Source organism: Phalacrocorax carbo, chromosome 20 (genome assembly GCF_963921805.1).
Source record: "Phalacrocorax carbo chromosome 20, bPhaCar2.1, whole genome shotgun sequence".
In the NCBI taxonomy this organism is placed as follows: domain Eukaryota; kingdom Metazoa; phylum Chordata; class Aves; order Suliformes; family Phalacrocoracidae; genus Phalacrocorax; species Phalacrocorax carbo.
In genome coordinates, this window is record NC_087532.1 from 6,754,465 (window position 1) to 6,770,822 (window position 16,358).

Sequence of the window (16,358 nt, forward strand, 5' to 3'; positions counted from 1 at the left end):
AGAAAAACCTGTAAGCAACTGTCTGGCAAGGGAGGGAGAGGGAATGGGGACACCAAGAAATGGAAGTCCGCAAAGAGCTGTTGGATAAAATGAAGAAAAGGTTTGGGCAGAGGGAGCAGAACATGAAATCAGCTTCTTCTCAGAGAATGTATCACCAGATTCGGAAATGAGGTTCCTTCCTGTTTGAACAAGTAATAAATAGTTTCTAAAGTCAGGAATCAAGTCTGAGGTCTTCTTTCCTATGCAGGTCATGGATTCTGCATTCTAAAGCTCTGAGGTTCTCTGCATTTAGTTTCATTTTAATATACCTCTCAAGGTCAGTTCATCCCTGGTACTCTTTTTTTTTCCTTATGGAAAAATTTTACACACTCATTTTACCCATACTGCTATTTTTCAGAGAGAGAATCTTTTGCCTTCACCGTTTGAGCAGACTGGCGAAGACACTGTTCCCAAAGGTGACATCATATGAGCTGAAAAAGCTTTACTTTACAGATTTTTTTTGTTTCAGGTTAAATCTTATCACTAATGATTTGTACTGAAATATATGTTAGTTCCAGAGGAAGGCACAGATCCTACAGCTCACCGCAGACTATACAGAAACGAGCGGGCTGCTGCTGTCTAGTCATTGCTACTAGCACTGAAACCATGAAGTCCAAGCCTAGTTTTCATCAGCTAGAATTACATTTCCACCTGGAATGACACCTGTAAGTAATATATTCATGAGAAGGCAGAGACTGCAGTACTGTAAGGCTCAACCAAGAGGCTGTTAAAAAAACAAACACAATACAAACAAACATAACAGTTGGTACAGGCTTTCAGCAGCTGAAGAAAAGCTATCAAGGAGGATGAAGCAAGATGCAAAGCACCGACACTTCAGGCTGCAGCTGCTTCTGGTTCCATTAGACTCAAAGATGCAACAGCATAGCAGTGTACAGTATCAGTCATCAAACATGATGAAATGTGTTTGCGACACTAAGACCTTGATTTCACTGAAAGTCTGAAGAAGATGTGGAGGCACAATAAATCAAGAAACTGAGCAACTCCAAAGATGATTACTAAGACATCCTGTTCCACAGGAATTCACACAACTCAGAAATAATACAGACTTGATTGTATTCAAGGAACAGGGAGAGACATAACAAGTTTTTGTCTTCTCTTGGCAGTGACGCTACAAGCTATATCAAGCACTGGTGATGGGCACAGACTCAAAAAGGTTAGCTACAAATATGAAAAACTGCTTATGCAAGGCCCTCCCTTGGCTAATTGTTATTGTCTGTTTAATTGTATGGTTTGATTGCCACATGTTTTCATCTTCCTATCGGCATTTTTAAAAGCTGGATGATGGCATATAAAAACAAGTGCTAATTCTGCACCTTTACCTTCAGAAATACTTCAATAGTCAGAGGGGGAAGGAAGTCACAGCTGTTTCTTCCATTTGTCTCCTAACAGTCCAGTGAAATGGAACTCCTCCTAGCGATTTTTCTTGCGGTTTTGACTGTTGTGGTGGCAATGGCATTCTATTATGAACACCCCAAGGCAGAAATCCCTCATGGAATTAGTCAGCGCCAGAAGCTTTACATTATGCATTACCTCCTGAACTTTGGGTTTGGTCTGGTAAGTAAAACTTGATTAAAGCTGGAATTTTTAATGTAATTTCTGAGAGAGGAATAATGGATTGGTGAGGTGTTTTAGAATCAATGTCTAAATATACTGCAAACATACAACTGGATTAATTTGGTGATGTGAGCACCACTGCAGATACCTTCAGCTCAGCTGAGTATAATAGACTCTACTGCTTGCTACACAGCACCAAAGGTAACAGCACTGAAAAAGTAAAATTCTGCAGACTCTGTAATACCCATTTTTTATGTTGGCCTGTGTTCTAGCTTTTTAATCCTGTTGCCTCAGTGCAGTGCTGGAAGGCTTAAGAAGCTCGCTGCACTGTATGTGTGGAACTCCTGCTCTGTATAACACAGTGCTTATTTGGAAAATGAGCAACTAAATGTCCATGATCTTGGTTCTCTTCTACAACTGCATCACTCTACTTCTGAGCCATCTCAAAGACAGCTGCCACATTTATCATCTTTTGGGTTTCAATATGTCTGTATCACTTTCTTTTTTGAGATAGTACACAATGTTAAAGCTGTCATTCTGTGTCATTGTTTTTGGCACATTTTTGATCCTCCCTTGTTTTCCATCCTTGTTTCTCTTCAAAACTAAAATGTGACTTCCACTTGTCTTTCTGGTTCATCAGTTATCATTTCCTGAATTAACTGCTGCCTCTGTCACTTTAAAACCACTTCTTCTGTGATATCTAAATCAAGCTTCTTTTCTTTTAGTTGTTTAACTTGTGAAAAAAACCCCTTCAGTTTCTTTGGCTTGTGCATTAATTTCACCTCAGTTCCATGTTCTAATGTTATTATTTCTTCCTCCCTTTTCCTGCTACATTGCTTATTATGTTCGGTTTGAAGGCAGCCAGTAAGCTCCTAAGAACGTGACTCATCAGGTCTCTTGAGGCGTGTCCCACCCAGGCCTGAACATTGCCATGATAGTACAGCAATGCAATAAAATAGGATAGTATAAGAAGTCAAATTAAATTTTCTTATACCTAATATACAATGTTTGGACTTCCACGTTTTCAAAACACTGTATGAATAGTCTTTATCCACCAAAGTTTTATCTTTGTGTAATTCATATGTAAAAAACGCAACTGCAGAATTCAGAAACTTGCTGGTGATTAATGTAGTTTTGAACTTCTGATCTTACCTTTTTGTATCCTTTCTCCTGGCCAGTGAGAGGCGAAGCAAAAGCACTGTACCACATCACCTCAAAGGAGCAGAAAGATAACAATATTAATGTATGCTTATACAAAAGTTTAAATGCAAGTAAAGTCCAAGTCACACGGCAACTCTTGGGTATTGCTGTTAGGCCAATTACTTATGCCAAAGTAGCCAAACCCTTTCAAGGGATGACAACCCATGATGTCAAAACTGCAGGGAAAATTGAAGTTTACTAGCATATCCAGTCTTCAGCTGGGACAAAAGATACATGTGAAGTCACTGGAGGCAAATCATTTTGAAGTAATGTGCCCAATCTAATAGATTTTTATGAAGAAATGTGTGCATTCACCTATGAAGACATACTTAAATAAAACCAGCTACATCTTAACGTTAATAAAACTTATTCACTGAAAAATCTATTAACTCATCCTTTATTTTTTCATCTAATATTCAGTCTATAAGAAGAAAAATTGGCATATCCATAAAGCAAAACAACAGCCAGAGGACTTATGACTGATCCTGTCTGGGTAACAGAGGGACTGATGAAATTATGCTACTTACTGTGTTAATAGTTTGCAAGCGTCTTGTACCCAGTTTGTTCTAGTAATGATTCAGGTAGCAGGGTTAGCTCAAAATGCCTTCACGTGAGTTCTGGGGTGTGCCCGGCAGGCCTTTGTACCTGTGTAAAGAGAACAAAGGACCGTAACACCACGGATAGCACGGCTCTGTCATATCCCTCCCACAGACGTTACTATACGCATGTTGCTGCAGGCCCTAGCCCTTTGCTGGAACACATGTCTGGACTCGCACTTCTAAGCTAACTCAGCCCTTACACTGCTTTTCTCCTGGTGCACAGAAATCTCCATGCCAGTTGTTGCCGGTGGGGTCAGTTTTTCTGTATTTCACCATGAATGCCAGACACTGTTGCACTTCAGCGTCACTGCAGAGGCTGAGCTAGACAACGCTCTCCCATACTTCCACTGTCTTACAGTACCTGCAAGCCTTTATTAATTTTCAAGCTGTCATGTCAGCTATAGTGTTAGAAGACCCTTAACGAATATATAACCGAACTGTCCAAGCACTGGTTTACAAATTATACTACTAAGCAGTCGCACTTATTTACAAAGTTCAAAATGTAGGTCATTTTTGACTGACTTGGTTAATCACCTGCAAAAGACCAAGTTTATGAACATGAAGATCCTGAAAGTGGGATTTCTGGTAATACAGAAATCAGTGATACATAGTCTAGCTATATTCTATGTACACATAGCCCAGTCTTGCAGTTGTCATGCAGCTGATCACTTTTTTCCAGAAACTGCAGGCCAAAACCCAGTACTTCACTTTGAGGGAGCATATATACTAAAAAAAATGGACTTGAATCAGAAAACAAAGCAAAAATGCAAATTCTGCTGGGCCTTGTAGAACTTCTATTCACAGGAACTGTACAACTTAAAACAATACACAAGACAACACAACACACAAGATTAAATTTCACTTGCATATTAACAGAAATAACTATGAAGATTATGCGTGATGATACTAATTACGGATGTCTGCCATAACTGGGCGTTGCTGCAGACATTCACAGCTAACAGTGAAATAACTAAGCAATATCAATAAATGCCAATGTCTATGAAAGTTGACCCGCAAAACTACTGAAGGTTGTTGTCAGACTGCCAACACTAAGGACTTCCATATCTTTTAGTATTTCCAGGACAAAGATGTACAAACAATATAGTTACTGTAGCTGTGCGCTTCTACGGGAGAACTTATCTTGGGCCGCATACCTCCGGGACACAGGGCTCTACCCGCCCTGGGGACAGTGATGCACAGACATCAATATGATGGATGCAAAATGTCCGTCTATTTGGCTGCGTCACACGCTTATATAGCTCTTGCGGTTCCTGTTCCTGCCACTCCTATGGGGAGGAGTCTATCTTTCCGTCACATCCCGTAATCTTCCGGTCGCCGATCCCTGTCTATTCCCCTACAAGTTACTTACAGATTTAAGCTTTACTGTTACAAAAGTAGTAGTGTGGGGAAGGAAAATACCAGAGGGAATAGGGGGATTAAAGAAACAAAATTATTTTCCCATGGACACCATACAGGAGTTCTGCAAAAGGAACGAGTACAAGACTGAAACTTGGCCACAAAGATGATCCTTCCTGCACACAGGATCAGCTTCTCAAATGGGCTAGAATAGGAAACCTACATAAAATTTAACAGGACCGCATTACTACTACATGAGGTCTATGAAATATGAAGTGAAAGCCGCTAGACTTACTGTGGGTTTTTAAGCTACGTGCAGCATATACTTTTGTATATACAATTATTTTTGAAATACATATGCATGGATAACGGCAACACAACAAATTAAATTACTCATTATAGGAGCGTACTACCGAAGAAGAAAAGTACAAAATTTAATCCAATATAGTGGAAATATAGTGCTACTGCCTCATATTTTGAATCTTGAGCAGGAATAGACTAGAGCAGACAACGGAAACCGCTTAAAGCCATCCAGATGCAATGAAGTAGACTAGCTCAGAGTGACAGGAGAATCATCAGCCTGAGTGTTTAAGCAAGAATCACTGAGCTGTGAGAGGATCAAGCTAAGGTTCAAAGCTATTCTTGTTCAGGAGGCCAGCTGTGGTAGATGCTACAGAATTTTTTGTCTGCCAGTTGAAAAGTAGTGTGAGTTTGGGAAACTGAAGTATTGGCCACGTTTCCTCACCCGAAGCTGAAGTCTAAAATGCTGTCACTACTCTCTCCTTACTTTGTTCAGGCACATGGCTACTTAAACACCTGACAAGGTGAAGTATTTGACACACTCTTTTATCTACTATTAATAGTTTGATTTTTTTCCTACTGATAAGAACTAAGCCAGGATTTCACCACTGAAGAATGAAATAATTTGAAAACCACCATGCTCTCACCTAACATTTCTCATGTAATCTAGAAATTACCACCAAAGCTAACCCTGTGTTCCACTAGATAGTACCGGTAACATTTTTGCTGGAGACATAAAATGGGATTAATAAGCCTAGTTACTGCACTTCTGTGAAAGCAACTCTCAGGCCAGCTTTCCCCCAGGCTGAAAGGCCTTGCTTTTGGAGGAGCATGGACACAGGCAGCTACAGAACGTAAGTTCATCCATTCCTGTCAAATCTACTGCTCCTTGAATTTCAAATTTTGGCAGATGTTACATTACAATGAAGATGTATCCAAATCATCATCATAACTTCACAGTTAGAACCCTCAGGAGACAAAGTTTGAACTGTCCATGGAATTCTAAATTTTGCATGATCAACCTCCAGGTAAGATGGAAATTTGCACTAAGTTGTGGTTTCTTTCCCTTTATAACAGGCAAAATTTTTGGAAAAATTAGGTATCACCTCAGAGGTCCATGTCATGAGGATTGCAATGGATGGAATACCACCATTAAAAGATAAGCATCTTTTTATCAAGGATTTAAGGTTTGAAAAGGTTAAAGTAAGAATTTACCAGCCAAAAATATCAACCACTGGCCAAAGAAGAGGAATCATTTATTTTCATGGAGGAATTGGACAGTTTGGAAGCATTCGTAAGTAATATATATAGTATGAGCTATAACTACAAATTCTGTGTAGCTTCCAATCTGACATGGCATTTTCCAAATGACAAGAAGAGTTAGTAGGTTATGCATTATAAATAATAAAATTAATTTTAGGACAGCAGAATCATGTTAAATTATCTTTATACAGGTTGCACATCTAAAACTTTTATTCTCTGATCATTTGTAACAAGAAGGAAGTTTTCTTCCTTCTTCCCCCTCATGCTTACAAGGAAAGTTGAAAATCTCATTAGAATTTTATTTCTTATTTTAAAGAACTCAGTTTGTGTTCACATCCGTGTTCAAGCTTGTGTGTATGTGTGTATACTGCTGTGTGTATTTATTGTGGCAAAACAAGTCAAAAATACATTTTGGCATTTGAAATGGAAAGGAATAAGAGATTAGATGGTGGCCTATGCACAAGAAAAATCCCTGTGCTAGGTTTAGGAGGGGCTTTTGTGTTTGGGGTTTTTTTTAATAACTTCTCATCTTCAATACCACTTTAGAAGTGGCAGCAGTGGTGCTTTCTGTTAACTAACTTCTCAAAGGGGAGACTGAAACAATGCATTGGTGTAAATTCCAGGTTTCTTACTGGCAAGAAGACTCCCACAGACGTAATGAAATTGTGAGGATTGCCCAGATTAGACCATGCCACAGTAAGAGAATTACAGGGTAGCACTAATCACAGAATAGAGATAAGAATTTCAAAATATTTTCATTCAACTTATTTTTAAAGCAAGTTACAACTCCATTGAAATATTTTGTTTTGCAGGGGCCTATGAAAGAACATGCCGCTATTTCGCTAGAAAAAGCAATTCAGTGGTTGTGTCTGTTGGGTAAGTGGAGTCACTCCATCCACACAACATGGTAGCCATTTGTGCCTCCTTCTAGGTTCACAAGTCTTTAATGCATCGTCACCGCAAGCCAAGTTCCTTGTGAAGTGCATACAGTACTTCTATTTAATGATCCTGTGTGTTTCACCAGCACTTATTACTCTTAGGAAGAGTTAGTCAACTAATCCACACTTGCTTATTTCCAGACAAAATCCATTCTAGTAATTTTATAATTTGTAGCCACCACTGAGAGGTGAGGATGTTTTTGTTTCCTAAAATAACTGAAGGACCATTAACTCTTGTTGATTCTGTTTATAGAGAATTCAACTTACAGAAAACCACTGAAAACCTTTCAGATTTTCACTATCAATTTTCTACGCTCATATTCTCTAAAAATTTGTTGGGAAATGTTCACTTCAATTTCTAACTAGAATTGCTGATAACTGATTCATACACACCTGCCTTGCCACCTAATTCTTCAATAACTCAGCATGTGCCTTCAGTCACCTGAACGATAGGTAAGGAAGTATTTTGCAAAGATAGAATAGCATACTGACTCCCCCAGACATTAACAATAAAAACAAGTAATTAAGCAAAAGCAATAATTACGATCAATTCTATTGCTGTAATTATAACCTCAGAATATTTTCCTATCGTCAGAATGAAATGCATGAATGAAAAGATGACAATGGGATCACTCACTAGATATGACTGTGTTAAAACACTTTCACTCCTATTTAGGTATCGCTTAGCTCCTGAGCATCCATATCCAACCCAGTTTGAGGACTGTCTCACTGCCACCATACACTTTATGAGGACCGTACAAGATTATGGAGTAGACCCTTCTCGCATTATCATCTGTGGAGATAGCAGTGGAGGTACACTCACTGCGGCTGTTGCCCAAGCACTGGTGAACAGAAAAGATCTCCCAAAGCTGAGAGCACAAATTCTAATATATCCTTTTCTCCAGTGTGTGGACTTTAATTTGCCTTCTTACCAGCAGAATGAGCAAGTCCCCATTTTGTTTAAGGAACGAGTGCTTGCTCTTGGTTTGAAATATATTAATAAAGACTTGTCGTTTGCGGAAGCATCACTTAAAGGCTGTCATGTTCCAGAAGATTTGCAACTGAAGTATCAGAAATGGGTAAGTCCTGACCACATCCCTCACGAGTTTAAAACAAGAGGCTACAAACCAACTACAACACATCCATTCTCAGAAGAACTCTATACACAGGTCAAGGCTGTGTTTGACCCTGTTTTTTCACCACTGCTAGCTGAAGACAGTGTTATTGCTCAGCTTCCTGAGGCTTTCATTTTGACCTGTGAATTTGATGTGCTTAGAGATGATGGACTGCTGTACAAGAAACGATTAGAGGATCATGGTATAAAAGTGACCTGGTGCCATCTGCAAGAGGGATTCCATGGAACTTTATTCTTAGCCGTTATTGGGACGATGACAGCATTCCGATCTGGAAATAAAGGCCTGGAAAAGATAGTAAACTTTCTGAGATTGATGTAAAATTTCATTTCTCACTTTCCTTTCCTGATACCTTTCTCTTATTGTTTGCAATGATTTTTAAAAAACTTCCTCAATTTTCCTTTTCTTAAATCATCATCTTAAATTTCTGCATTGCATCTGTCTTCTTTTTGCCCAATAAATTGATTCGGTGATGGCTTTTGCTTCATTTTCTCTTATAAGAGGCAAAATCTGGGGAACTTACCTTTCTTTCCTCTATCACCTCTTCAGAGTTTTCTCCTGTACCCATAAAAGATCTGGTCCCCATGGCAAGTGTTTTGCAATGCAGTTTGGCTCAATAAAGTTCTGGTGATATTAAAACACAAACCGCAATTTGAGGACAACTTAGGGCAGGTAACAGGGCATGAATCTACAGGTTAAGTATATAATGAGCACAGCCAATGATTTATCAAAGCCTAGATCTGGTGAAAGGTGAATTTGAGGCAAGCTTACAGAGAACTGAATATAGCAGAAAAGATGTGAACATAGACATAAAAGAAAGAAGTGGAAGGAAAGGAGACGAGGTCAGGAAAAGAGTTAACCCCGGAACTACAGATGTTATAAAAAAGTATTGGTTAGGGAACACAACACCTATTAAAAAAATCACTCATATACCTTTTATATATATGATAAAGACATATGGAAATACACAGTAATATCAGTTACTTTACAAAGAGCTTGTATTTCCTGTAGGCCTGCACTGTCTGAAGCAGGAAGCACTTTCTCATAGAGGGACACTGTAAAGTGTGTGCTGGTTTTGGCTGGGCCAGAGCTCATTTCCCCCACAGAAGCTGGTATGGGGCTGTGGTTTGGATTTGTGCTGGCAACAGCGCCGATAGCCCAGGGATGGTTCCGTTCCCGCTGAGCAGGGCTTGCGCAGAGCCAAGGCCTTTCCTGCCCCTCACCCCACCCCAGCAGCGAGGGGCTGGGGGGCACAAGGGGCTGGGAGGGGACACGGCCGGGACAGTGACCCCAACCGACCCCAGGGCTGTCCCACACCGCACGGCGCCATGCCCAGCACGCGGAGCTGGGGGAAGGACGGGGAAGGGGGGACGTTGCCAGCGATGGCGTTTGCCTTCCCCAGTCGCCGCTACACGCCATGGAGCCCTGCTGTGCTGGGGGTGGCTGAGCACCCGCCTGCCCACGGGGAGGGGTGAAGGGACTCCTTGGCTTGCTGTGCTGGTGCACGTGGCCTTTGCTTTCCCTGTTCAACTGGCTTTATCTCAACCCAGGAGTTTTCTCACTTTTACCCTTCTGATCCTCTCCCCCATCCCACTGTGGGGGGAGCGAGCGCGCGCCTATGTGGGGCTTACGCCTGCTGGGTTAAACCACAACAAGAGCCATGGCAGAGAAAAAAAAAAGGGGGGGGGGGGCAGGGATCAAAGTTCACATTGATCTTAAACTGTTCACAAGATGAGATGAATGATCAAGTAAAACAATAAAAAAAGGCATAATAAATATGTAAGGATATTCTCTTAGAAATGTAAGCAAGTATTGCCAAGAAATGCCAGTAAACATTTTAATGACACTGTTCTCTTGAGGTGAATGTCTCACAGTGTAACTGTTTCCTCTTTGTTTTTATTATAATCTTATAACCTGCATTATAATAATTTATCATGTAATTAGACTCTAGTATCTTAAATTCTTCAGTAAGTTATACCTGAAGGCATGGTGTGTTTCCATGCAGAAATGGAAGCAGGGCTGGGATGCAACCTTACTTAGTCAAAACTTCTGATCATCTTTGCTTGAATTAATACCTGGGATACTACCCACGCTATGAATTATTTACTTTCTTCTCAGGGAACTTTCTAGCTCTATCATTTAAAAATAATAATGTTTTTATCTGATATTATTGTACATATTTTCTGCCCACCACTGGCATATTTAAAATATAATCAAAAGCAAAGCATGCTGCAGACAGTTATGTATGGGTAAGTGTTCAGACAGAAGAAGACACCCTACAAACAACAGGACATTCTGCAATGCTCTGCATGGCTGTGCTATTTATATTCAGCATATGAGCAAATAAAGCCTGCCAGAACAACATGAATGACATTTACTTACACCCACATAGTATAGTCAGGAAAAAGAGGAAATTTTACAGGGCTCTTCCATATGGCTTTTCTGAATGAATACAACTTGAATAAGTAAGAAGCCCAAAAAAATCTTCTGCAAGATTTTCCTGATTTCTAGGCATGCATATCAGTTAACACCGTTTTTTGAATGCTGCCTGTATTTCATACGGGCAACCTATCCCACTAATAGGTTGAGTTTTACTTGCTCCATTGACATTGGTGGCAGTTTGTACATAAAGTGCTAGAAGACTACATTCCTCACACTAAAATACAGAAGTCAGACTAAGACAAAGAAAAAGGCTGTCAAATCTCTCATGGGTATCAAAACCCAAAGAAGACATGTTGAAGATACTACAGCTCTTTGGGGTTTTTTACCCAGATAACTGATAGGTTATCAAGGAGTCTTTGCCTATGAAGAACTTAGAAAATATAAACTTCAGAAAGAAGTTTGATTAGATGGGACAGTTTATTCCCATCTGACAGAAACACCTAGTTCCTGCCAAAAGGGAAGGTGAGTATGCCTGAGGTGATCACTTACTCTAGAGTTTGCATCCTGAGTAAAGAGACAGACCGTGCCATGGTGCCCTCCAGGCGGTAACAGGGTGTGGACAAGGCTGGTCCGCTCCAGAGGTATTAACCTTAAATAACGTGGACATGAGCCACATTTCTTTAGCTGGTGTCTAGGCCTTGGCACAAAGGCAGTATATCACAAATAAAAGGATTCAGGAACAGATCAGAACACTGTCAAGACTTGAAAACTAGTGAAATGCTAGAAAGTTCAGTACAGCTGTGAGGTCAACACTCTTTGAAGAGCTCTGTGTCACAGGAAGATGTTAAAAGAAATTAAGAAAGGGAAAGCAAATTGTTGTGCATCACTCCCATCAACAGATGCGCGTGCACAACTGAGTTTTTAATGCTAGGAGAATAACTTGGCAAACTTCCTTGTGCTCTGGGCACAGAATGTGAGTACTGGAAAGACATTACAAAAGGTCAATCTGTGTCTTAGGCTTAAATATTTTTACTGAACCTGTTGTTATGCCTTCATAGACTTGAGCTCTATGTTTAATAACAGAATGCATTTTAAGCCATGACAATTTTAAAGTTGGATTACCTGTTCCAAACCAATCAAGTTACATGGCTTTATTACAGAAGTCTACAACTTCAATTATCTTCCGCTTTGCTATCTTTACATCACCTCTTTGTACCACTCTGCTTAAAAGTCAATATACAATAGCAAGTATTTTTAAAAATAAGCGGGCAATTAGAAAACATTCCGAATTTATTATCTCTCTTATTTACAAGTATTATTTACTTAAAAGCAAGTAACATTATTCTCTGCCTATGATGCACATTCTCTGTACTGCTGCTGAAATAGATGGAAATAATCCTGCAAACTATGTCTGCTTTTATTCCTGTCCATCTTCTTCCTCTGATTGCCCATTACCTCAATGATTCACTGTGTTTGCTGACTCTCTTGAGATAGTGAAGAAACTGCTAACCTAAATATTTGGAGTAATGAGTCTCAGACAAATCTGGCTGCAGCAAATTAAGGCCAGTTGCAGTTTTTGTAATTACATTCAAACTACTTATGACTTATTAAGAACACATTTTGGTGTAGTCCTGAAATCCCAGGTGGATGTTCCAGAGCAGCTTATTTGGACCCCATTTGTGTGGAGCAGAGTTCATCCATTCTCGGGAACAGAACGGCACAGCTACCGAGACACATATGTCCAAGAACTCATCCACATTTCAAAATGCTACATAACAAAAACCTTCTGTCAAGTCCCCATTTGAAAAATGTACCTGCTCTGAATTGTACAGCGTAAGATCTGAATTTCCATCACTGAATGTTAATATATAATATTTGTCATTATTTGATTTTTTTTCCCCATAGAGTATAGCTTTTTAGTGCAGAATTTGTTAGCAGATGTTTAACCTAGGAGTAATTTGGAAGGGATAGACTTCAAAGAATAACCTAGAGGAAGAAAGGAAAGGTTAAACATTTATGGCAGACTAAATGGAAGATGTCTTTCAGTCATGAGTAAGAGCAAAACGCGTAGGGAGTAGCTACTAATTTGGGTGGGGAGATGGAGATAATAAAAAGGGAGGACACTGAAAGCTAAGTAGGAGGCGGACTAAATGAAGGAGACAGATCAAGCAAATACACAGCACCTTTAAAAAACAGTATCATAGAGCACATACTAAGCTGCAATTTCTTAAAGCTTCTTATTGTCACTGTAACAGGCATACTGAATCCATCTCACAGACCAGAAGACTAAGGCATGCAGTTATGGAGAGGTCTGAGATGCTTTCAGTCATTTGTTTACATAAATACAAGAAAAAGAAATGTGAACTGAGGACAGTAAGTTTCTTACATGCTCTACTTGCTAAACCTGAAGTTAGTTAAATTGCATTAGAGTCTAATTGTCCCACTAAATTACCTGGAGGAAATAAATAATAATAATAGTAAAAAAAAGCCAGGCAAATTATATTTACCAGTGTGTTTAATTTTAGAATGTACATTAAAAAAAAAAAAAAAAGGAACATATCAGAAGTTATTATTTCTGCTTTTAATTTTTCTTTGGAATACATTATTTTTTCCTGTTTTCTTAGCTTTATGCCTTCAAGTTAGTTATTAAGCCTGGCTATACTTAACAGAATTGATACCTAAGTCATTATAGCTGGCTACTTTACCACGCTTTAGTTAATGCTTGTAGTACTTCCTGTATTACACACAGTAGCTCCGCAATAGTCAACTAACTACAGGCTAGCTGTAGGCTGCGTTTCCTAACAAGGCCTACAATCAGAAGTGAAATGTTTTGCAATATTTTAGAGAAAAACATTGCAAGAAAAACAGTAACACATGACATTCACGTAACTCATTAGCACCAACTACCCTGACACATTTGCCCTTATTAGCATTTGGTTTGAAAGCTGCCTGCCTCTTATGCTGATAAACAATTGATGTGAAGTTGATGAGTTTTACACATTCTCAATCTACAGAGGTCTGTGATTCCACAGCTACCTAAGCCTTACAAAACCTGACAGGCTAAGCCTGGGGAAAAAACGGCAAAGATCATAGTTCTTTGAATAGGTATTGTTATAACACTTTGCCTTCCCATCATTACTAAGACAATTAGAAATATGCAGGAAAATTAAGAAAAGAATTCATTTTAGAGGGGACTAACCTCTTGTGTAAATGGAGGCTCACTGACGAGCAAACAGGAAGAATTTACTCAATTATTGTCAATTCTGTACTCACCAACTGATATATTAACCTTGTGAGTCTGCAGCAACACTAAATTCAGTGAATAAAGTAGCAATTTTGTGAGCTCTGAGTAGCTGACTGTTTTATAAGAATAAAGCACTGTATGCATATCCATAATGCACATTACAATGCCAAACTCCAGGCTGTGTTAGTTTTCTCCAGTTTAGTGGAATATCTTCAATCTTCTTTAGCTCATGCAGGGCTTTTCTCACCTATGGATAGGCAAAGACTTTGTGGAAGCTGGGGTTTTGCAATGAGCTTGCTAAAAGAATAAACGAATGGATGTAGCAAAACACATCAGCAAACACAGTTTGAAGAGTTACTGCTAGTAGCTTTTTATCCAATATGGAAACGTCTCTACTGCCAGAAAGAGAAAAAGCCTTTTGGTTTGCAAAAATGTAATGTACTCACTTCATGGAGTAAATTGAAAGGGAATAAACCATTTTTTTTTTTTCACATTTTAACACCTCAAAAACAATTGGGAACCAAAACCAAAAAACCTTTTGACTTAGAAATGTGAGGGACTGACAGAGACCACAGACCCACACATCTGCAAGTACAGGAATGGCTGACCAGAATGGAAATATGTGAAGCACCTCTGAACAAGCATCAGTAGAAAAGTGGCATGCAGCAACAGGTTTATTTGAGTCACATGAGCATTTTGGAGTACAAGGCACCAAGTATCATGAAACAGTTGTGAACAGGAGCATCCCGAGAAGGACTTTAAAAACATGGGATTTGCCTGACTTCAGAAAAACGTGGCCACTGTGGTAACAGAACAGGGAGGAAGGACTGAGGTGCTGACATAGTATACAGGTAGAATATGCTCTAACTGAGCATACTCCGAGGATGCTCTAAGAGTAAAATATTAAGATATTAAGAGATTAAGAGTAAAATATTAATATGCTATTCTGAAACATTACTTAACCAACATTTCTTTAGCAACAGAAGGGCTATAATGCATACCTGAAACGACTATACAACAGATTCTTACTAAAGACAACCGCCAGGGCATAGTATCAAAAAGCAAACAAACAAAAACCCCAAACTGTCCCTTTTTAAATTTATTTTTTAAGTAAAAAAGACAGTAAACAAATCTTCCTTCCAGTCTATCAGATCCATCCAAGTTTCAAAATAGAGATGGCATCTGTGAGGTGTTTTGGTTCTGATTAAAGGTGTTTAATTATTGACTCACCAAATACTGTGAAGAAAAGGCTCCTGCCAATACGGTGTCAGCAACAGCTTATACAGCTACAGCAGACGTACACGTCCTCTTTGGTATGAAGCTTTCATAATCTGAACTGATCCATTCCAAACATCAGGTAATTAATTAAATTGTCATTGGCTGGTCTTAAAAGTTTCGTTTACTGCCACTGCACTAATAAGTGCCTTTACGAGTTTACTGTTCTTGCTTACAGGTTCTTTTGAAAGCACAGAATTTTCCTCCTCTCAGGCTTCAAACATACGAAATCGACAAGAATGCTGAAATACAATATTCAAAGCTGACCCCTATGTGGTAATTTATTTCAGGATATTTTGACTGATGGCATGAACATCAGAAATAAGCACTTAGTAGGAACATGTTCTGCTGTTTTGCCAGGAATATATGGCAAAATAAATAATAAAAACCCCGCAGGCTGTGCTATAATATCACACTACATAGAAACTATTTACAGAACTAATAACCCAAAACATCGATAGGATGACCCTGCGGTGTTGCAGAAAGAGGCCTTTGGATGAACGTTAATAAGCTTAGGACAGAATGAGCCAGACACCATGGGTATCTGGGTTTGGCTTCAGCGCTCTACAGTCTGACATGTGTAACTACTGTCGCTGAATTTGTGCTCCATGGAAGGGAAAGGCGGCCCCAAATCAGCCAACTTCAGCAAAGGAAAAGCCCTTACTGTGAACAGCTGAGGGTTTGCCTAGTTCACAAACCTTGGTGTAAATCTACATTGCTTTATCCCACACCTTCTTATCTCTGCAAGATAACATTGTGCAAACCAGCTGTCATGATTGCTTTGCTTGAAATACTATGCTAATGAAGCTAAGGACTAATTCAGTCTTAGGACTGGAATTTCTTTTTAAAAGCCAGGACAGGAAAACAGCTTGGGAGCTGTAACTTTAAAATTGTGTGAAAAATGAAATTCCAATATGAAGACTACAAAACAGGGAAATTATTTCACCAGACAACTGCCACTAACTTTAATTGCTAGCTTTAATCGCTAGCTTTAATAACATGCATGTATTCACAATGTCTCTACATTAAACTACAAACAAGAATTACAATGAAT

At 39.2% G+C, this 16,358-nt stretch overlaps 2 protein-coding genes across 3 annotated transcripts in view; one reads left to right on the plus strand and one right to left on the minus strand.

Annotated features, from left to right (window-relative positions):
* The window catches only part of LRRC38 (leucine rich repeat containing 38), a 155,097-nt gene that overhangs the window by 17,338 nt on the left and 121,401 nt on the right, over positions 1–16,358 (minus strand). For both annotated transcript variants that reach the window (XR_010375876.1, XR_010375880.1), the window contains 2 exons: positions 3,342–3,459; positions 2,767–2,826 (listed from right to left, as the gene is read on the minus strand). The gene's annotated coding sequence lies outside the window, so the exon portion shown is untranslated. The remainder of the gene's footprint in view (positions 1–2,766; positions 2,827–3,341; positions 3,460–16,358) is intronic.
* Positions 1,459–8,724, plus strand: LOC104040725 (arylacetamide deacetylase-like 4). The gene is made up of 4 exons (XM_064470566.1): positions 1,459–1,614; positions 6,147–6,363; positions 7,145–7,208; positions 7,947–8,724. Exons 1-4 carry the CDS (start codon positions 1,459–1,461, stop codon positions 8,722–8,724), a joined length of 1,215 nt encoding a protein of 404 aa, XP_064326636.1.